This window comes from Ornithorhynchus anatinus, chromosome 12 (genome assembly GCF_004115215.2).
Source record: "Ornithorhynchus anatinus isolate Pmale09 chromosome 12, mOrnAna1.pri.v4, whole genome shotgun sequence".
Lineage (NCBI taxonomy): Eukaryota > Metazoa > Chordata > Mammalia > Monotremata > Ornithorhynchidae > Ornithorhynchus > Ornithorhynchus anatinus.
The window spans coordinates 21,232,086-21,254,121 of NC_041739.1; the positions used below are offsets into that span (position 1 = coordinate 21,232,086).

The window sequence follows — 22,036 nt, forward strand, 5'->3', positions numbered from 1 at the left end:
TTTCATTTGGTGTTTAGCATGGCTTGCAGATGAAGCTGGGAGCAACTGCTTGAAGGAGCTGGGTACAATTCTAAAATAGGTTCAGGTCTCATAGTCATAGGAAAGTTGGGCACTGCTACAGCTTTATGGACCTCCATGGGTTGTGAAGCTTGATGCCTCTTTGTCACTAAACTCGGTTAATTGCTCCAAGGCTATGTGGACTTTTAGATTCCATGTGATACTTTGTTGTCTATCATCGCATCGTTGGATAGTGCGCTGCCTTGGTAGCAGAATTTGTTGACCAAATTAAGGTCTGTGTTGAGTGAGAATCTTCCATAACATGAAGGAGTCCCAAGGCATTGGCTAAATATGGAACATCATAATCATATGTCATCATAGTTTTGTCCTTCAAGAGCTCAGTTAGAAGTATGCAGGAGTTTCTGGATGACGATCTTAAACTCTCATGCTTTTGGCTATTGAGCTGAAAGTGTGTCCCAGAGGATAGGAAGTGCATTCTGACTCTAGCTTCCAGGTTTCTCTTTGCTTCCTAAAGCCTAGTGGCAGAGAATAGACAAGATCCAGCCTTGTTTAAACAATATTTTGGGCTAAATAATATAGATGGATTTCTAAATATGTGCAGGGTAATAATAGCATCAATTCTGCCACTATACGTGTTTTCATTATGCATTTTGGCTAGAACACTGTTGTGGAAATAGGGAATGTTATTCCAGCAGCCTCTATCTTGATATTAATACTTATGGTACTTATTAAGCACTTACTATGTGCCAAGCACTGTTCTAAGCGCTGGGGTTGATAGAAGTTAATCAGGTTGGACACAGTCCCAATCCCACATGGGGTGCACAGTCCTAATCCCCATTTTGCGGATGAGGTAACTGAGGCCCAGGGAAGTTAAGTGACTTGCCCAAGGTCACACAGCAGATATGTGGCAGAGCTGATTAGAACCCAGGTCCTTCTGGCTCCCAGGCCCATGCTGTGTCCACTAAGCCACGCTACGGTGTGGGAAAACACAGTTGTGTGCATTTGTGGGACATCAAACGCAGTGGTACTACACTGCGAGTTTTCTGTAATGCAAGATCTTCAGGAACACGAAGCAAAAATCAAGGAGAGTGGTAGTCTTCACAAAAGCTATTGCATTTTTTTTTTCTTTTTACCGCATTGGTTTCGTGGCTACCATGGATACTCCATCTAGATACTGTTGCTGTTGAACAAATGGAAGGAAAAATAATTTTAGCCAGACGTTAGCTCTCAAATCCTTTCCTAATGGACCACTGCTAACCACTGACATTATGTCTGAGAGATAATACCGAGGGACTCTTTGGGAAGAGAATGTGCAGAGCAGATGCTCTTCTGAGAGAATGGTGGAACTATTTGCGAGTTGGTATGTCATATGTTGGTCTTTCAGACTCTATCCCCAGAAATTCCACATCCATCTTCAAAATTGAATGCTTTGGTAGTTTTTAATCCTGGCATTATGTCACTTCAAGCCAATAATCTAGCTTCTTGATGCTAGTCAAAGCTGTCAACGTAATAACCACTTCCTACATAAACAAGCATGGAGAACTCATTCTAGGTCTTTAGTGAGAAGCTTTTCGCACATGAAATTGGTGTTTGTCACCATTGATTACACTAAACAATGCGTGTTCCAAGAGGGAAGAACAGTTTGTCAGGCCATCTGAACAAGCCAGTAAACACAAAACCGAGATCAGAACAGAAAATTATTTGGCTCTTTCAGAAATAGGGCTGTATTAAGCTTGGGAAAGTTTCTGTTTTTGAGCCCGTGGGGTGCTGCATGCTTCACTCAAGCGTTGCAGTTAGGGGAAAAAAGTTTATAAAGTGGATCCTTTGCAAATGCCATTGTGGAAGGACTTTTTTTTTTCCTTTTGCTTGCTATTAAGCACTTTCTGTTTGCTTTGAGAAAGGATACATAAGGTGGGAATTAGATAATGGTCCCTGTCCCTCATAGAGCTTATAAGCTTTCAGACAAACAACAAGTATTTATTGAGCATCCCTGAGCATTGTTTCAAATGCTGTTTTGCCTTGTAGTAAAATAAATCAACTTAAGAGCTCAATAAATCCCATAGATGGAACAACATTCTTTTCCCCCTCTAGAGCGGCATCATGGTTTGGTGGAAGAGCCCAGGCCTAAGATTCAGGAGATCTGGGTTCTAACCCTTGCTCTGTCACTTGCCTGCTGTGGGCCTTGGGTAAATCACCTAATTTCTCAGTGTCTTAGTTTCCTCATCTGTAAAATAGGGATCAAGGGCCTGTTCTCCATGTCCTTACTCTCTGAGCCCCATATGGGACTGGAACTGCATCTGATCTGATTACCCTAGAGTTTTGGTCAGGGTTGGGCTGTACTTCGACTTCCTTTAGATTGTAAACTCTTTAAGGCTGGTGGACTTGTGCCTGGCCTCTGCTTTCCTCTCCATTTTGGAGAGAAATGCTTAGCATTTTGTACTCAGAAGCTGAGTCAATACTACTGATGGATTGATTGACTGGTTTCACATCCCATTCGGCAACTCTTGAGCTTAGAGGGTCCATTAAATACTAAACGGTAGCTTTTTGCCAGAGAGTGTCTCCAAATGTGGAAAAATTGGAAAATTGGGCAATTGATTTGCTACTCTTCTGCTTGCTAGAGCTTAGTTTTTCTATGTTGAATGGGATAGGTTCTCCACCCATAAAGCAAATAGCAACCCCAATGTCAAGTGAAAATTGGCTTCAGTGATAGAAAGCATAGTGCATTTTTGACATTTTAAAAATACTGTCGAGCTGGCCCTCACATTCCTGCAAGTGCTAGTGGTTTCCGTTTAAGGCAGAAACATTTATATCACTAAAATAATGTGTAATTTCAACATCTGTTATGTTTCACTTCAATTTGCAAGTCTAGGCTAATTAGATTCTGTCTTGAAGCTCTTTGGGATGTCATCCAGCTTCTCATCCATGTTCCCTTGGCTAGTTGAAAAACCTGGGTTAAGAATAGTAAGTACCCAGTGAAAGATGTTCTAAAGGTAGATGCTTTGGTGGTCCTTTAGCTTTCGTGACATTTTCATTTTGAAAATGGGGGGCACTGAATCACAGCTCCATAAACTCTCAGTTCCTATTCTTAAAGAAAGTCTACACGGACCTCTGAAGCTAAGTTTCAGTGTATCCCGTAAAAAGTTTTAAAGAAAATGTAGCAGTTTCTCCCCCTCTTCATGCATTTATGCAAGTCCCATTTTAAAATGCTCACTTTTGACTACGTGTCTGTCGAGTGCTGCTTAAAATTCACTTCCTTCAACTTAGCAGTACTAATCCAAGGATCATAAAAAAATAAACCTTTGTTATTGGAGAAGGAATGGGAGATGGGTCGGAAGAGAGTGAAATTTTATATACCAGAAGATGGATTTATGTGTGGATTGGAAGTTTTGCTTTGAATGTGAATCAAAGGAAGTTGATACTTTGAGGCAAATTTACAATTTGTGGTAAAACCACAGCCCATTTTGCTGCCACATCCTTACTTAATACATCTTAATTACCATCTCTCTTCATAAATTTAAACATTTAGCATACTGTATCCTAATCACCCGAGTTGTCAGTGTCTGACATTAGTTTCAGAATAATTGCCTTTCATGTCAGTTGCAAATTTGGCTGCCGGGATGTAGTTTATCAAGATCCTAAGGCGACTGTTCTCTGCTGCCATTTTTGAAGTTGTGACATGGGACCTAGAAGCAAACTATGCTTCCAGTCCCAGGGGCAATAGAGACTTGCACTGTGGTTTAATAATGATAACAATAATAATAATAATAATTGTGGTATTTAAGTGCTTACTAAGCGCTGGGGTGAATGCAAGCAAATCGTGTTGGATGCAATGCCTGTCCCACATGGGGCTCACAGTCTTAGTCCCCATTTTACAGATGAGGTCTCTGAGGCAAAATGAAATGACTTTCCCAAGGTCCCACAGCCAAGTGGCAGAGCCAGGATTAGAACTCAGGACCTTCTGACTCCCAGGCCTGCTCTCTATCCACTGAACCGTTGCATCAGCATCCTTCACACATACCCCTGACCATCCCATGTCTGCAGAGCTGCAGGTTTGTGGGTCCCTTCAGCAGGGCAAGCGGGGTCTCTAACTAGAAACTCTCCAACACATTCCATCTTCTCTTGAGATTCAGTTCCAGAATTCCTTTCCAGGCCTGAGAGGTGTGGGACGGGGCTCTGGCGGGAGCAGGTAGGTTGGAATGGGATTGGGGGACAGCGAAGCGGAAATGAGGGGAAGAAAAAGAAGCAAATGGTAGGGCTGCCTCTGGACAGACCCAGGTTTGTGCTTAGCAAATCCTGGAAGTTGTGGTCTGGAGACAGCAGCGGCTACTTCCAGGTCTAGGGAAGGGCAGTTCCCCAGTGGGACGCTCCCTCCTCCAACCTGAACCCACCTAGAAACAAACACTCATTACCTGGCGTGACCCACAGCTTTGTTGCAGTTCATGCGGGTCTGGTAATTGCAGTTGGGTGGGTCTCTACCCGGAAATTCCTCCAACTCAAGGGGGTGTCATCGAGACATTCAGGTGTCGCGGTATTCTGGTAACTGCTCTGGTGTTAGAAACATAAGACGACGAGCTCTAGACCGGCTTTGTAGAGTCAGTTTTAGATTGTGCCATATTATGATCAGTCTTTGAGAGCTGTGTGTTTTTGAGGCATCCAGAGGTCCTGTTGAAGATTGGTGAAAGAATCACAGAGAAGGAAAGGAGAAATAATTATTTGTATTGATGACTATCTCCCCATCTCTAGACTACTCATTGTGGGCAGAGAATGTGTCTGTTTATTGTTGTATTGTACTCTCCAAAGAGCTTAGTACAGTGCTCTGCCTACAGTAAGCACTCAATAAATATGACTGAATGAATGAATAGTATCATTTATTAAGCACTTTCTGTGCATTGAACACTGTACTTAGGTCTGGGAGAGGTACACAGGTGGGAATTAGATATGGTCCCTTTCCTCTGTGGGGCTCACAAACTACATTTCCCAGGAAGCAAAGGGACTGACTCCCGTTTTTGGTTTTATTTAATGGTATTTGCTAAGCACTTACTATGTGTCAAGCACTGTTCTAAGCCGAGGGGTAGGTATAAGTTAAGCAGGCCCTATCCCATATATGGCTCACAGTCAAGTAGGAGAGAGAGCAGGTACTGAATCCCCACTATATAGTTGAAGAAAAAAGGTAAGTGACTTGCCCAAGGTCACACAGCAGGCAAAGGGGAGCTGGGATTAGAACTCAGAGCCTCTGGCTTCTAGGCTTGTGCCACTTTATGAGGTAGCTCTGGATGGAACCAAGTCCCCAACTTGCTCTTGGGGGTGGGTGGAGACAATATACCTCTCTTATTTCTTGGCCTTGGTTGAAAGAATTTGGTTTGCTCCAGTTCTGAGAACAGGTTCCAAATGGTGAGACTCATTCTCATGAGTAAGCTGATGGGTAGACCAGGGAAGTGGGGATTGGTGATCTATTAAACGGGTTTTGTGACTTCAGCCTTCAGATTCCGGTCTTTAAATTTCCACCTGAATTTTCCTTTGGCATTCTTTTCAGTTGGATTTCTAATAAAAGTAAGGTTTGTTGGCAGACATATGCAATCCAAAAGTTGTACAACCCTCGAAAGGACTCATGCAGTGTTCCGTTTTGGATTCTGCTCAGATTTCACATCTCTATTCTTTTTGAATGCTTAGATTGGTCAAAGGCTCCTTTGGCTTATCTTTCTAAATACTCTAGCAAGGTGTGCCCGGTGTCACAAAATGTGTGACTCTGTTAGTCAGCACAGTGTCATGGTCTGACAGATTTAAAGAAAATTAAGGTTAAGTACCAGCTTTTATCAGGGAAATGCTTCACACAATTAAAGGCTTGCCATGGCAATCCAGAGCTTCATGCTGTCACAAAATTTTTTGCCACCAAGGAAGTACATAGTACAACATCTCTAGAATTCACCCCTTCCTCTCTAGCCACTCTGGCCCTCCCTCGACTACAGCATCAGCCTTATCTCTGACCTCTCTGTCTTCTTTCTGTCTCTACTCCAGTGCATACTGAACTCTGTTGTCTGAATCAGCGCTTAGTACATTGCTCTACACACAGTAAGTGCTCAATAGTACGATTGAATGAGTGAATCATTTTTTTTAAAAAAAGTTCAGCCCATATCTCTCCACTCTTCAAGGAGGTCCAGTGGTTGCCCATCCATCTACACATCAAACAGAGACTTCTTTCCATGAATTTTAAGACATGCGGTCAGCTCTTCCCTCCTATTTTACCTCGCTGATCTATTACACCCATCCCCTTCTCTCCTCTAATCCCAACCTACTCTTTGTAGCTCATCTATCTGCTGTCGACCCATTGGCCGTGTTCTCCCTTCCTCTTCGTATAATCAACCCATGTCCTCCCTGTGGCATGGAGCGCTCTCCCTCTCTGTATAATCAGTCAGTGGTATTTATTGAGTATTTACTGTGTACAGAGCACTCTATTAAACACGTGGGAGGGTGTAATACAACAGAGTTGGTAAACATGTTCCTCACCTTCCGGGAGTTTACAATGTAGAGGAAGACAAACCACCACCCTCATCCCCTTCAGAGTCCTACTAAAATTGCATCTCCTCCAAGATTCTTTTCCTGACTGTGCCCTCATCTCCCCTATCTGCCCCACCCTCCCTTCTGTGTCATCTAGGCATTCTGATCTGTATCCTGGAAGTACTTGATATTCATCCCATCCTCATCCCACCGTACTTTTGTTAAGCACTTACTATGGGCCGTACAGTGTATTAAGCTCTGGGGTATACACAGGATAATCAGGTTGGACACAGTCCCTGTCCCACATGGGGTTCACAGTCTAAGAAGGAGGGATGAGGATACTGACGAGTCATGGAGAAGTTAAATGACATGCCCAAGCAAGTACGTGACAGAGCTGGGATTAGAACCCAGGTCCTCTGACTCTCAGGCCGATGCCCGTTCCACTAGGCCATGCTGCTTCCCTAGCTCGATGCCTAACGCAGCCATGTCTCTCTTTCCCTCCAGACTCTAAGCTCCTGGTGGGCAGGGATCATGTCCACCAACTCTTCTTATATTGTACTTTCCCAAGTACTCTTTACAGTGCTCTGCACACAGTAAGTGCTCAGGAAATACCACTGGTTGATTGATTAGGCAGAGAAGTAGAAAATCAAATCCAGAAGGTCAGCTCGTCCTTTGGGAGGATGCCTCAGTTTAGATGCAGCCCAAATTTTATATCAAACTGACAGTTCAAACCTGTAGTATTGTTCGATCTTGTAAATGGCTGTGAGACCATTTATAAGACTTAGTGTAGATTTTTTACCAAGGAGCCACTTTATTCTTGCCCAATAAGTATTCATTTCTCTACTCCCCATCCCTACCAAAAAAAAAGAGCTAGCAGTCTATTGCTGTCGAAGATGTTGTTGGATGCACTTAAATATGCCTTATCCTTGGGCCTTAGAGTCCTCTCAAGTTCAGGTCCAGCAAACCAAACAACAACAGGGATCCACACAGACGTACGAGAACAGTTTTGACCAACCGAATCCATTTCCTATCCCCTTTTAAGACGTTTGTCAGCTGTTATATTATAATTCTCCCTATAATTCTCCTTGTGCTCTGCAGAAGGTAAGTGCTCAATAAATACAATTGATTGATTGTTGGACTTCTCCTTATATTGCAGAGAAAAGTAGAAAATAATGAATGTATTAAATTCAGACATTTCTTACTTTACTCTGGAAATTCGTACTGATGAAAGGCAGCGTCATGTGAATCCTTCCTAAACAAACCCAGTTTTAAATTGTTAAAAAACTGAAACCGAAAAGCTTATTCACGTCACAGACGCTAAAAGTGGAGTTGTAAGAGTTTGCCGTCTGTGTAAAAGGTCAGAGACAAAAAGCTCCATCTCAAATGCTCCTCCTCTTCACCCTCTTGAGATGATAATGTAAGGACAGGATTGCAGGCACCGCTGCGTTCGTGGGTCAAACGCATTCAACGATTTCCTACTTTATGCTGGGGATGAATTCTGAGAACATTCGGAATATGTAAAAAATGAACCCATAGTAAAAGGGGATTACATTCCAAGAAATAAAACAAAAAATGCCCTCGCAAGTACAAAACAGTTTAAGAAGAATGCAGATTTCAATAACAGGCTCTGCTTTTAATCTCTGTCGGTTAGACAGTTTCCTAAAGCAGTTAATCAGGGCCAGAGATTCCGCTATCATCTGCTCTTCCTCACCGCTGTGAGGGAATGACTTGCAAGTCCAGAAGCCTGCAGCCTGTTGAGTCATTTTCCTTTCTGTGAGCAGAGCTCCCAAAGAACGTGCCTATGGGCAGTGTGAGGCTCTTCGTTTTATCTCTGGTTAACTCTTCGTCAGTCTGCTTACTCTCAGCCTTTAGTGCCTAACCCCACCAATGTCCTGGGTTGAAGGCCAGCAGGGAACAGTGCATGATGGGACCTGCCATTCCTTTATTTTTATTTGAATGTATGATTTCTCTTAATTTTACCATTCTTTAAAATTTCTCTTTGTCCCTCTCTCCCACTAGACTGCGAGCTCGCTGTGAAGAGGGAATGTGTTCACTGTAATTGTTATATTTTACTTTCCCTAGCGCTTAACACAGTGCTGCGCCCACAGTAAGCACTCAGTAGAAATGATTGATTGATATGCCTGTAATTTGTTTTAATGTCTGTCTCTGTGGTGTATAAGCTCTTTGTGGGCAGGCACTGCATCTGCCAAGCTCTATTATATCATATTTTCCTAACTGCTCAGTACAGTGCCCTGCATGCAGTAAACACTCAATGCCACTTATTGATTGATCAAGTTGATTATCTATAAGGCAAGCCTCCTTCTTAGATTGTAAGCATGGTCGTCGGGGCAAGCACTGACTTTTCTCTGATTCGAGGAAACGTTCTTAGTGCTTAGCGTATCTCTCTGGACACTCGGAGCACTTGTTGAATGCTTGGCATGACAGGAGATAGTTGCAAATCAGCCCACAGTACCCCCAGTTAGTCAGTGATATTTATCGAATGCTTACTGTGTGCAGAGCACTGTAAGAAGTGCTCAGAGGAGCACAGTACAGTAGAATTGGTAGACATGATCCCTGCCCACAAGAAGCGCTCAATCTAGAGGGGGAGACAGACATTAAAAGAAATAAATTACAGATATGTACATAAGTGCTGTGAGGCTGAGGCTGAGGTGAGTATATAATGCTTAAAGGGAACAGATCCAAGTGCATAGAGAATAATAATAATTATGGTATTTAAGCACTTACTGTGTGCCAAGCACTGTTCTAAACACTGGGGTCGATACAAGGTAATCAGGTTGGACACAGTCTCTGTCCCACATGGGGATCACAGTCTTAATCCCCATTTTACAGTTGAGGTAACTGAAGCCCAGAGAAGTTCATTCAATAGTATTTATTGAGTGCTTACTATGTGCAGAGCACTGTACTAAGCACTTGGAATGTACAATTTGGCAACAGATAGAGACAATCCCTGCCCAGTGACGGGCTCACAGTCTAGAAGTGAAGTGACTTGCCCAAGGTCACACAGCAGGGAGGCGGTGGAGACAGGATTAGAACCCATAACCTTTTGACTCCCAGGACTTTGCTCAGTTCACTGCATCATGCTGCTTCTCCATTGATTTTGATAGAGTACTAAGTGAAAGAGTGCTAAGAAAATATATTTTTCTCTAGTAAATAATGTAATTTGTCAATAGTACCCTAATAGGCACTTCAAGTACAGTAGAGAAAATAAAGTATGTTAATACAGTCCCGAAATCCAAAAAAAAAAGTCAATCGTATTTATTGAACACTTTGTGTACAGAGCACTGTACTAAGCTCTTGGGAGAGTACAATATAACAGAGTCGGTAGACGCATTCCCTGCCCACAATGACCCAAACAATACAAATATATTAAAAAACAGCGATTCAAAACCACATTGTAATTACGTAATCAAATAGCAATGTAAATATATACCAAACCTGAAGGATTTTGAATTAACCTTATTTTTGTGTTCATATATACAGTCCTCAGTTTTCACATCCCATTAAAGCAGACACCTTATGTCAACAAACTAGAGATGTCATTAGCATCAGATAATAACATCTGTTTAGCAGAGATGAATCGAAATGAGTAATAAGCATTCAGACAGGAGGGGAAGGAAGTGTTTAAGCCAAGGTAAACTTGGCAGTTTTATCTCAAAGGAGAGGTCTGTACCATTAAAATTCATTAGCCCAAGAGCCTGCATTTTAAGCAGATTGCCGTATGGACAAATGGGTAAAATGCCGGGTGGTGACGTGATTGTGGGGAATTCGCCAAAGCACGGTTTTTGGAGGGGACAGTTTAGGATGGCTGATTTCAGAGGAGAAGGGAGTTCTGTGCTGTGAAAAATGGGTCCAGTCTGAGAGTCAATGAGCTAGGGAGAGCTAGGAAGGGTTGCTTGGGAAGAGCAAAGAGTATGAGCTGAGAAGTTGGGGCAAGGGAGAGCGTGTACGTAACAAGGAGAAGCTGATAGAGGGCCTGGAAATCGGTGATTAGGAGGGTTCGGTTAACAGAGAAGAAACCCTCCAATGGGTTCCAGACAGCTTTCCCTGTGTCTAACAAATGCAAGCACCTTGGGGTTGGCCTACCTTAGTGGCATATGTGTGTGTGTGTGTGTGTAAGTAAGTGATGGGGGACACACTGAATATAATAATAGTAATAATAATGATGGCATTTGTTAAGTGCTTACTATGTGCATAGCACTGTTCTAAGAGCCGGGGAGGTTACAAGGTCATCAGGTTTGTCCCACATGGGGCTCACAGTTTTAATCCCTATTTTACAGTTGAGGGAACTGAGGCACAGAGAAGTTAAGTGACTTGCCCAAAGTCACACAGCTGAGAAGCGGCGGGGCTGGGATTTGAACCCATGACCTCTGAGTCCCCAGCCCATGCTCTTTCCACTGAGCCATGCTGCTTCTCTGAGTGAATATGAGGGGACGATGGTATCCGAAGCCAATAGGGGCTGTTGTGGCTGCGGGAGGTGAGGGGGATTGGAGGGAAGGGGAAGAGTGGTGAAGGAAGAGGAGGAGTAACAATGAAATAGAGGAGCGGGAGGCTGCATGACTGGGCGGAAGGCGATGGATACCACTGTTCCGATGGCCGTGATTGTGACCATTTTTCCTCTGAAAAATGCATTCTTCAGGAAGACTAATTTCACCGCCGATATTGCGTGGAGCTCAACTCCTCGGCGATATTTCTCTTTCATCCTCTGCTTTTGTAGCCTTTTAACCCTGGCCGTCGGAGGCTGGCGAGGCGGGGGAGAAGGTTCCCGGTATTGGTAGTTAAGTCAGCGCCAAAGCCTGTGACGCGGTGCTGCGCTTGGCTCGCAGCAGGTCCCCCTGAGCGCTTTTGTCATGTGTGGTTCTTTATTAAAACGAAGCTTTCCAGAGCCGTAGCCAGAGAAATTCAGTTAGTAAACTTGAACTGCCCACGCAGAGAGCTGGAGATAATGCTCGACGAAGGGCAAAATTGAATATTCACATTGTGTGGGAGAAGCATTTGTTCATGCCGAGGACCTGAAAGGAGTTGCGTGCCATGTTTCTCTAGGTTCTCAACAGGAGATGTGTAGAAGCGGCAGTGATGACAGGCCTGGCCCTGAACTGCAGCATAAACAAGAAGTCCCTATTTGACCGGAAACACTATTTCTACGCAGATCTCCCCGTAAGTATGCTTGGGGATGCACCCCTCTGAGGCCGCCAGTGGTCCGGCGAGGCCGGGGCGAGGGGCGGACCGGGGGCCTCGGCGGAGACGAGGGATGGCGACAGAGCTGAGGGCGGCCCTCTCGAGTTTCCAGTCAGGGCTCTGTCAGTCTCAGCAGGACGCCGAGCTGAGCCCTGATGAAGACAGGTGCTCCCTGATGCTTGCTAGATTGAATGCGATTGGCTTGATTGCTAACTTCTCGCTCAGTCTCATGTTTCTGGGAACTTTCACGTAATTGAACGGGGAATAGAAGAAGCCCATGTGCTCAGACTGGCTTCAGACTGTGTTGGCTGAAAGCAGACTTGTGGACCACGGTCATGCCCTCTCTGCAGGGACATGTGGCAGAAGCATAGTGCGTCCCTGAAAATATCTGGGAACGGAATGGAAATATCTCCCTCTCTCCTTCTTGCAGGGCAGTCTGAGGGCCCTTAAATAGGATGGCTCTCTCTCCTGGGTCCTTTTGAGATAACAACAATAATAATAATAATTATGGTGCCTGTTAAGCACTTGCTATGTGCTAAGCACTGTTCTAAGCGCAGGGGTAGATTCAAGTTAATCGGGGTGGACACAGCCCCCGTCACACTCTTAATCCCCATTTGACTGATGAAGTAACTGAGGCCCAGAGAAGTAAAGTGACTTGCCCAAGGTCACACAGTGGACAAATAGGGGAGCCCAGGATTAGAACCCAGGTCCCTCTGACTTCCAGGCCTGTTTTCCACTAGGCCACGCTGCTCCATCTGCCATATCCTCAAGGTCAAATAAATGGAAGTGTGGTTGACCTGGCTCTTCCTCAGAGTTAGATTAAGCTGTTTTGGGGCTAGTGCTTCACCTCATTACCTCTGATGAAGTGAAACTGAAATGAAGACCTGGGAGACTTGACTTTTTGTTTTTCCACCTATAGGGACGACTCTCAGTGGTTCACAGTCTAGGCGATCCAGTTTGTAAAATATGAAGGCCCTTTGTTCTTGCTTTGTTGCCCTCATCTCGGCCATTTATTTACTCATTAGTTCCTCGCCAGAGTTGGGGGTGTAGCCCATTTTGTTACTAGTCAGTTTAGATCAAGGTTTTGATGGGATTAATGGATCAGTAGACATTTCGATTATCCTTGCCCTCTGTGTTCCCTAGACATAGAGGTGATTGAGTATTGGCTGGAGATAAAGTTTTTAGACTTAAAGTAATAATAATATAATAATGGCATTCAAGTGCTTACTCTGTGCCAAGCATTGTACTAAGCTCTGGGGGAGATATAAAATAATTGGGTTGGACCCAGTTCCTAACCCACATGGGACTCGCAGTCTAAATAGAAGGGAGGACAGACATTTCATACTCATTTTATAGCTGAGAGACACAGAGAAGTCATGTGACTTGCCCAAGGTTGATCAGCAGGAAAGTAGTAGAGCCAGGAGTAGAACTCAGATCCCTTGACTTCCAGGCTCATGCTCTTTCCACTAGGTTGCGGAAACATTGTTTCCATTGTAGTATTCACAAACCCAGCACTAGCTGAAAGCCCTTTACTGCTGCCTTAGCTGGGTTTTGGCTAGCTGACAGTTAGCAATCACTAGCTCAGTCCTCTGCTCTGTCAGTGAGTTGTTTTTTTCCTGTTTTATCCTTGCCGCTGTGTGTTTAAAGACAATTCAGCCATTTCACCAGAAGCAGAGGGAAAGGAGGGAAAGAGAGCTTGCAACAGTGGTTTGCATGTTAGCACTCTGTGCCTTTCACTAGCAGAACAGAGTGTCACAGCAGTCTCTGGCCAGAAAAACAAGGGAAGCTAGGTCAAGGAGACACCTGGCAAGCTTGGTTAGCTTCAAGAGGGGAAACAAAAACAAGGCTAAAGGCAGGCGCGACTGGCATCTGCAGCATTGAGCGTGGATGGTAAAGTGCCTTACTGGCACTTCCTAATAAGGAGGGTCTGTCATGAGCCATGTAATAAGATGCAGAGTTTAGGCTAATGAGCTGGATTGGGTCAATAAATCCTGCTCTTAGGGCTCTCTGACAGTGGGATTATTGTTATTCCTAAAGATGGCATTTTGGGAGGGGAGATGGGTTTGGTGTTTGGGATTGTCGCTTGCTGTTTGACGGAGAGGGTGGTGGTGCATTTTACTCTCTCTAATGAGGATCTGGGGGAAGGAGAAGGAGAGAGGAGGCCGGGCAGTTCTGAAGCTGCAGCGCGTAAACTGTTATTTGCCTTGTTATTTTCTAACACTGCTGTTCGAGAAAATAGAAAGAAGAGTAGCAGATAGCCGAGTTGATACGGAGTTGTTTTTCTCTGCAATGAGCAGGCTGGGACAATAACTGTGAAACCCGTGTTTGTGTGCAGGCTGGCTATCAAATCACGCAGCAGAGGCTTCCCATTGCAGTGAAGGGGAGCCTGACGTACTGCCTCCGGGCGGGAGCTAAGGCCAACCAGATGGTCACCAAAACTGTGAGAATTAAGCAGATCCAGTTGGAGCAAGACAGCGGCAAGAGCCTCCATGATGACGAGAGGTCTCAGACCCTCATTGATCTGAACAGGGCAGGTAGGCTTCGAACTCTCCTTAAGTTCACTTTCCTTTTTCCCCTTGGAGGGAAAGGAGAACAGTACCCCTGAGTTACTTTCTTTGATACTAATATTATTGTTTTTATTATTATTATGCTATTTGTGTACTAAACACTGGGGTAGATACAAGCAAATCAAGTTGGATATGGTCCCTGTCCCACATGGGGCTCACAGTCTTAATTCCCATTTTATGGCTGAGGTAACTGAGTCACAGAGAAGTGAAGTGACTCACCCAAGGTCCCACAGCGGACAAATGGCAGAGCGGGGATTAGAACCCAGGTCCTTCTGACTCCCTGGTCCTTGCTCTATCCACTAGGCCATGCTGCTTCTACGAGAAGGTGAGAATTGACACCGGATCCCCAGACTCCATCTTGTCAATGCTGTGGGAAAAATTCACTTTATTTTGCAATCCACTTTATGTCGAAATCCAAGAATGGGGGGAACGGAGAAGAGAGAGGGAGAGGGAAAAAGTGAGAGAGAGAATGCATGTGCACTTTTCTTAAGTCTATGGATAGATCCTCTTGGACAGTCTTTAAATAATGGAGGGCTTACTTTTTTTTTTAACAAGACCCCTAGTGCATCTGTGTTTATCACATGGCAGCCTGATCTGTCAAGATCAAAAGCTCCAGTTGAAATTCACTCGGTAACCTCTTTGGTAGGAATTGGTCTCATGGAAGTTGTCATGGAGCCCGACATGTCTTGCGGGGAAGAGGCAGCGACAGCCGTCCGAGAGCTTCAGTTGATTCTTCAAGCCCTGGGGACCAGCCAGGCAAATATGGCAGGTAAGAGGAGGTGGGGAGTCATACCACACCACCAGCCTGTGTCCTATGATTCTTTTTCAGTTTTGTTCTCTGCACCCAGCTTCTTTGATCCTGTTTATGTTTACTCAAAAATAGTGAAAAGGGACATTATTTTATGTGAAAGTCTCAGCGCCTTCTGTTTCTGCCCTGATCCTATGAGTTACGCAGTTCTGTGTTTTAAAGACTAGAGCAACGGGAAGGCCGATGGAGTCTAGGGATCCGGTTTCAATTCTCAGCTTCTCGGCCGCTGCGTTTCGTGGCATCTCTTCATCGCGTTTCCCACTTGAGAAAATGTGGACACTTGTTGATTAGTGCTGCATAGGGAAGCTGTGAAAATCGATGAAATAATGAGCCTGTTACCTCCCTGCCCTGGCGGAGAATAGGACCGTGTGAATCCACGGAAGCTCCCTCTGGAGATTTACATGGGCAAAAGAGGAGAGGAAGGGAGATTGGTCTTCTTCCCCGCCGTGCAGGGTGTATCCCCATGTGCCCTCAAAGGGGCAGCCTCCTGAACACGGCAAATTTCTTCGGTGAGGCGGAGTCAGAATTTTCGAGCCCTGTACCGAGGTAGAGTGCCTCGGGTCTTCAGCCCCGTGACCTCCCAGAAATTCAGATCGGGTCTTTTAAGCACCGGTCGTAAATAGGAAGCAGCCCTGCGAGAGCTGTTGAGGCTGTGCCACTTCTCCCTGTGCCCTGCCTGAGCCCTAATCCTCCATGGAGGAGGTGTGAGCTAGGGACCATCTTCTGGTGCCCCAGGGTCCCAGTGTACCTGCGAACGTGGCAGAAGTGGCACCGTCGACACTCCAGGCCCTCGAGACCTCACAACACTGAGCCAACGGTGGGGGCCCCGTGAGAAGAAAGCCCAGGCCCTGGTGCTCCCACCTTACTAATAGCGAGGTCATTGTGTGCTGTGCTGGCACTCGCAGCGCTCTTTCCTACTTACGGCACCACCATGGGTTCTGCGTAGCCCACAGGAGCCCAGCATGTCTGGTTCTCCTACAGCCCACGGAGGTGGCATTGGCAAGAGGGATAATAGCAGACGCCTCCTCCCGTCTCCCGTGGTGCCTCTGATCCAGGTGGTCTGGATTATCATCTCCCCAACTCTGAGTCAGTCCGGAGCCATCTGGAGAAACAAGATTTTGCTAGGTTCCTTTCTCCTTCTTTTGTGGGTGGGCTATTGGGCAAGATTTAGTAAGTCTAATTGTAGTTTCTGGAGGATTTTTTCTTTCTCTCACATGGGACATTGATCCCAACTACAGTTGGGAGGTCAAAAATTTTATTAACCTTAAATGAAGAGTTTAGTTTTGATGTGGCTTTAATCTGAGATTAAACTCAAAGTTCATATATCCTCCCTGTGATAGGAAGTCATATTTATCTCCTTGGCAGTGGCTTTCCAAAATTCATTTACTTAAAGGTTTCCTGCATCATAACGAATTTTCTGTTTCTATGGAGAAGCGGCAGTGCAGATTGTTACATTAGACCTTTCGGTAGCAACCAATTGTAATGTCAGAGTCGTGGTACAAGTTCAATCAGAGTGACAGAAGTATTTATGCAAACCGTCCTCAATAATGGCTTAATCTAAAATGAGAAAATAGAGAGAGAAGCAGCATGGCTCAGTGGAAAGAGCACGGGCTTGGGAGTCAGAGATCACGGGTTTGAATCCTGGCTCTGCCACTTGTCAGCTGTGTGACTGTGGGCAAGTCACTTAACTTATCTGTGCCTCAGTTACCTCATCTGTAAAATGGGGATTAAGACTGTGAGCCTCACATGGGGCAACCTGATGACACTCTACCCCAGTGCTTAGAACAGTGCTCTGCACATAGCGCTTAACAGTTACCAACATTATTATTATTGTTGTTATCCTCATATATATGTTCAGTTCTCCTAAATCATGGGGATTATGTTCCTGACAGACCTCATGTTAAGGAAAACATGCATTATAGAATGCACGCCCTATCCAAGGAGACAACCTCGGGCAGAATCATCTCTTCCGATGTCACATCCCGTCCTTCCCAGAAAGATGTGTTTTATAATTCCCCAAAACTTGTATGTCCAAAGCATAACGTGAAAGCACACATTATGAAGAACTGAGTGTGCTTGGCTTTCAGACACGTAGGGTACTTTCGTGTTCGACAGGAATGAAAGCTTCCATTTTAGAGGGATTTCACCATCTCGTTCCTACTTTCTTCCCATTCCATGCCTTTATTTACAGCGAAGAGGGAAGGGAAAATTAATTGGAATTAGCGAGCTGACAGACTCTCATATTTTAGGATTTACTCCACTTCAGCATGTACCTTGGTTTCTCCATCATCTCCTGGAAGACTAGTAATTTTTCCTGAGCTCGTAGAATAATAAATGGTCCCATCTAGGTACCTTCGCCACAAGATGAACCAGTAGCTAAGATTGGTTAGACAATAACAGCTGAGAAACTTTACCAAAGCACGTTAGCGTGTTTTCTTTGAAAAATAAACCTTTTCACTTTTCCTGGAGGTGCTGCAACAGTATTGCAGAGGGCAGGAGCTTTTTAGACAAAAGGACTGGTTGACGCAGGTGTCTGGATAGATCAGGGGTAGAATACCAGCATTTAAGTGCTGCTAGCATTATGTCAGTCATCTCAGGCTCCTGGGCCTTCCCTCTTCATCCTCTCTAGACTTCGTTGCTCTTTCACAAGGAGGAGATGCTAGTCCAAGAGTGGCCATCTTTCTCTGGCCACTTCATTTCAAGTATTGGTATTTATTGCAAGCCTACTATGTATTAACCGTGTATTAAGTGCGTAGGATACTACAATACATGTAGAAGACTTGGTTTCTGAGTCAGGGAACTTATATACTAGTAATAAGACGGAATTGGGGGTGGCATAGGTACAGCTGGTAATAGTATGGAAAATATGAACAAATACATGGAATAAGCACATGGAAGAAATAAACCATGATATCACCAATAAGGTGGGGAATGGCTCTAGGGCAAAGGAGGTTTTGAAGAAGGTGACCTGGTCCGGCACGTGTGAGGGAGAGCTTGAATCATGGGCCTGAGAAAGAAGTGTTGGAAGCAGAGAACATTAGCCAGTTAAATCGGGATCTGGGGTGGGGTTGGTGAAAGGAGAAATTATGAGGGAGAGCTGGTGGATGGAGGAATGTAGAGTCATATACATTTTTGGCCGATGGTCCAGGCATTTGTTTGATACAGAGAGAATTAGGTAGCCATTGGAGGCTTTTGAGGAGGGTAGTGATGCATTCTTAATAGCATTTCAGAAATGTGATTTGGACTATTGTAGGGTAGAATGGAGGTTGGACAGCCCGTGAGCAGGCTGAAATAGTAGTCCAGCTGGGAGATGAAAAGCACTTGAGCCACAGTGGTGGTCATAAATATATATAGGGAGGAAGAGGGTGGATTCAGGAAATGTTGTAGAGGAAAAACCAGCAAGATTTCGAGGCAGATTGAATGTGGGACTCCTGGAGTTCATAGGCCTAGAAATAGAGCTTGCACACTGGGGGAGCTTTATAAGGCCACAATGCAAGTGCTGGTTTCCGGCCTGCACTCTTATAGCCGGGACAGTCACAGTGCTTCATAATGGGAGGGCTAACCACCATACCTTGAAGGATATAGTCGCCTACCAATCAATCAGTAAATCAGTGGTTTTTAGTGAGTGCTAACTTTGTGCAGAGCACTGTACTAAATGCTCGGGAGAGTACAATCTAACAGAATTAGTGGAAATGTTCCCACCTACTCCCAGTGGACTGTGGATTGGCCCTCTGCCATGAAGAATAGAGTCTCCCAAGCCTCTGGGACCCTTTGATATCTGCCCTGGTTCATTCAATAGTATTTATTGAGCGCTTACTATGTGCAGAGCACTGTACTAAGCGCTTGGAATGAACAAGTCGGCAACAGATAGAGACAGTCCCTGCCCTTTGACAGGCTTACAGTGTAATTGTGGTTGTTTCACTGGGAATGGTTGTCCCTCTTTTTAGTTGGCTTTCTTCTTAAACCTTTGGCTTGGAATTTAGCAGTATTAAAGGAGAGGCCTGAAAGCAGCCACAGTGTGGGAAATGTTTAGAAAAGTGTGTTTGCAGTGTACCCATTAATCTTTCATGCAGTCATATGTATTTAGAGCTTAATGAGTGCAGAGCACTGTCCTAAGCACTTGGGAGAGTACTGTATAACAATCCCCTGACAAGAAGCATGCATTCTTGCCAAACCCTTTGTTCAGCAGGACTCTCACTGTAGTACTCACTTGATCCAGTCCATGTGCCTGAGCCCCAGTGGTTTCTTCCAATACCAGGGTTCGTCGTAATCAAACAGGCTCACGTTGGACAAACATTTTCATAATTTCCTAAACACATTCTGACCAAAATCGCACGTTGTGGCAGAACTGAGTGGCTTCATTCAGATGTTTAGAAGCGACCCAAACCCATTCTACCCTTCCTGTCTGGGACCCCCTCTGAAATTGGGCCAGGTGAGCAGATATATTCACCCAGTGCGAGGGTGGACTCTTCGTTCATTGTGTTAAAATAAGTCAAATTATTGATCAAAAAAAGGGGAGGGAGAAGCATAATTCAGAGACTGATGTTCCAGAAAACATGAGGTCCTTGAATGTTCTTGGACATAAAGACCCTATTTCCTGCCTGATTTTGGTTACTTGAATTAAAAAAAAACCAACATAAAGGAAAGCAAATCTTTTTTCCAATGGAATGTCATAAAATGTATTTCATATGTCAACTTAGTAGAACTCTACATTTAACCAGGTTGCATTTTTTTGAAAACAAAATAAAACCTGGAGATTTCATGTGAGCAACTGGAGAAAATGTAGGCAGAGCCTGGTAGAAACAGGAATAGTTTGGCCATTTCTTATCTCCTTTTTTTTTCTTTATTCTCAGAAGCTTTACATTCCTTTCCTCCCAAATAATCTGTTCATTATGCTGTTTTGAGCTCCTCATGAATAACTAGGGAAAAGAAAATGAGGACTTTTTGAATTTCACTGTCAGACAGCATCTTTTGGAAAGGCATCCCCTACCCCATGGCTGAGGAATCTCTGCCCCATGTCACTTTGACATTACCAGTTTAACTCTGTAGACAGGGCAGTAATGAGGAAAGACTCAAGATCATATTTGTTGGAAGAAGAAATTATTACCAGACCTGGAGAAAGGGAAGCCCAGGTTTTTGGCTTTTGCTCTTGAGCCATAATTTCTCTAGCCCTGTCTTGTAAATCTCACAGAATCACTGCTAGAAATTCTCCAGTCATTGGTAGAGATCCCCCTCCCACCCCACCCAACAGCCACTTTGAAAACATTTCAGAATAAATCTGCTGCATAAATCGTCATTGCATCGTTCCTTCTCTGTCGTAGAAAGCGGCAGCCCTGCTCTGCTTTCCCATTGTAAACGTAAGTGTGCCCACGGCTTTGAGTCAGAGAGATGGAAAGGGGATAGAAGATCAAAAAAGCTATTGTGTTCTTTGAGTGTCTTAAGAAATAATGTGGTGGCAGGTACATTCACATCCATCTGAATGACAGTTTGATTCAGATCAAACTGAATATAGGATCAATCAGTAGTGTTTATTGCACACATCCCAACTTCTTTATGTTCTGCGAAACTTGGACCCAACACAGATGTCCTATTTGAAATCAAGATCAGTTCCACCAAATGGTCCCGATGGGCAGGACTTAGCATCAAATGACAGTTACTTAAACTGTGGAACAGGGACTGTGTCAGACCTGATTATCCTGTATCTATCCCAGTGTTCAGAACAATGTATGGCACACAGTAAATACAGTAAGTAAAAAAATTAATAGAACCAGGCACTTCGGATAGCAGCTGCAGCAAAAAGACCATCTTTCTTTACTCATGATGAGGAAAAGATCCTTGGTTTTATGGCACATTGAATTTGTGTAGTATTTTTATTTTCCAAACATTTTAACATTATTTGATTTTTGGTTTTTTGTGAGGTTTTTTTATAAATGATATTTGTTAAGCACTTCCTATGTGCCAGGCATTGCACCAAGCACTGGGGTAGATAAAAGATAATCAGGTTGGGCAAAGTCCCTGTCCCACGTGGACTCACTGTCTTAAACCCCATTTTACAGATGAAGCAACTGAGGCACAGAGAAGTCAAGTAACTTGCCCGGGGTCAGCCAGCACACAGGTGGCAGAGCTGGGATTAGAACCCAGTTCCTCTGACTCCCAGGCCCGTGTTCTTTCCACTAGGCCATGCTGCTTACAGGTTTTATCTCCATTTCACAGTTGAGGAAACTGGAAGGGTTGTTAGTAGTAGTATTTATCCAAAGCCCACTTGGTGCAGTGCATTGTACTGAGTACTTGGGAAGTACACATCAGGAATGTGCCCAAGGCTGCACAGTAGGCCAGGGACAAAGAGCAGAAGAAACAGTGTGGTCTAATGGATAAAGCACGGGCCAGGGAGTCAGAGGACCTGGCTTCTAATCCCAGCTCAGCCACTTGTCAGCTGTGGGACCTTGGGTAAATCACTTTACTTCTCGGTGCCTCGGTTACCTCATCTGTAAAATGGGGATTAAGACTATAAACCCCACGTGGGACGTGAACTGTGTCCAACCTGATGAACTTTGTGTCTACCCAAGAGCTTAGTATAGTTGCTGGCACACAGTAAGTTCTTAACAGATACGATTGCAAAAAGATGGTATAGTGCCCAAATACTTTGACTCTCAGATCAGTTGTCTTTCCACTAGACTGTACTGTCTCCCTGTTAATTAAGTGACTTGTAATTGAAGAAGCAAGCGTAGAAATGAAGATTGAGAATTTTTTGGTTCGATGGTGCCTGACTAGCAAGCCCAGAAAACTCTCTCTCTCTGGTCTAATCAGTCACGACTGCACACACTGATAAAATCTTACTGCCGGCAAAATCATCTCCAAGTCCAAGGGGTAGCATAGTCCTGCCCACTCTCTCATTCTATCTCTTGTGCGTATTTTCTCTCTGCCCAGATAAATCTGTATCTGCCCTGTGTGC

General features: G+C 44.5%; 1 protein-coding gene across 1 annotated transcript in view; it reads left to right on the forward strand.

Moving 5' to 3' along the window:
- GATB (glutamyl-tRNA amidotransferase subunit B) overlaps positions 1-22,036 on the forward strand; it is a 69,073-nt gene that overhangs the window by 11,215 nt on the left and 35,822 nt on the right. Inside the window, exons 3-5 of the mRNA XM_001511570.4 lie at positions 11,575-11,688; positions 14,045-14,243; positions 14,923-15,045. Of these exons, the coding sequence (XP_001511620.3) occupies positions 11,575-11,688; positions 14,045-14,243; positions 14,923-15,045 (436 nt within the window). The remainder of the gene's footprint in view (positions 1-11,574; positions 11,689-14,044; positions 14,244-14,922; positions 15,046-22,036) is intronic.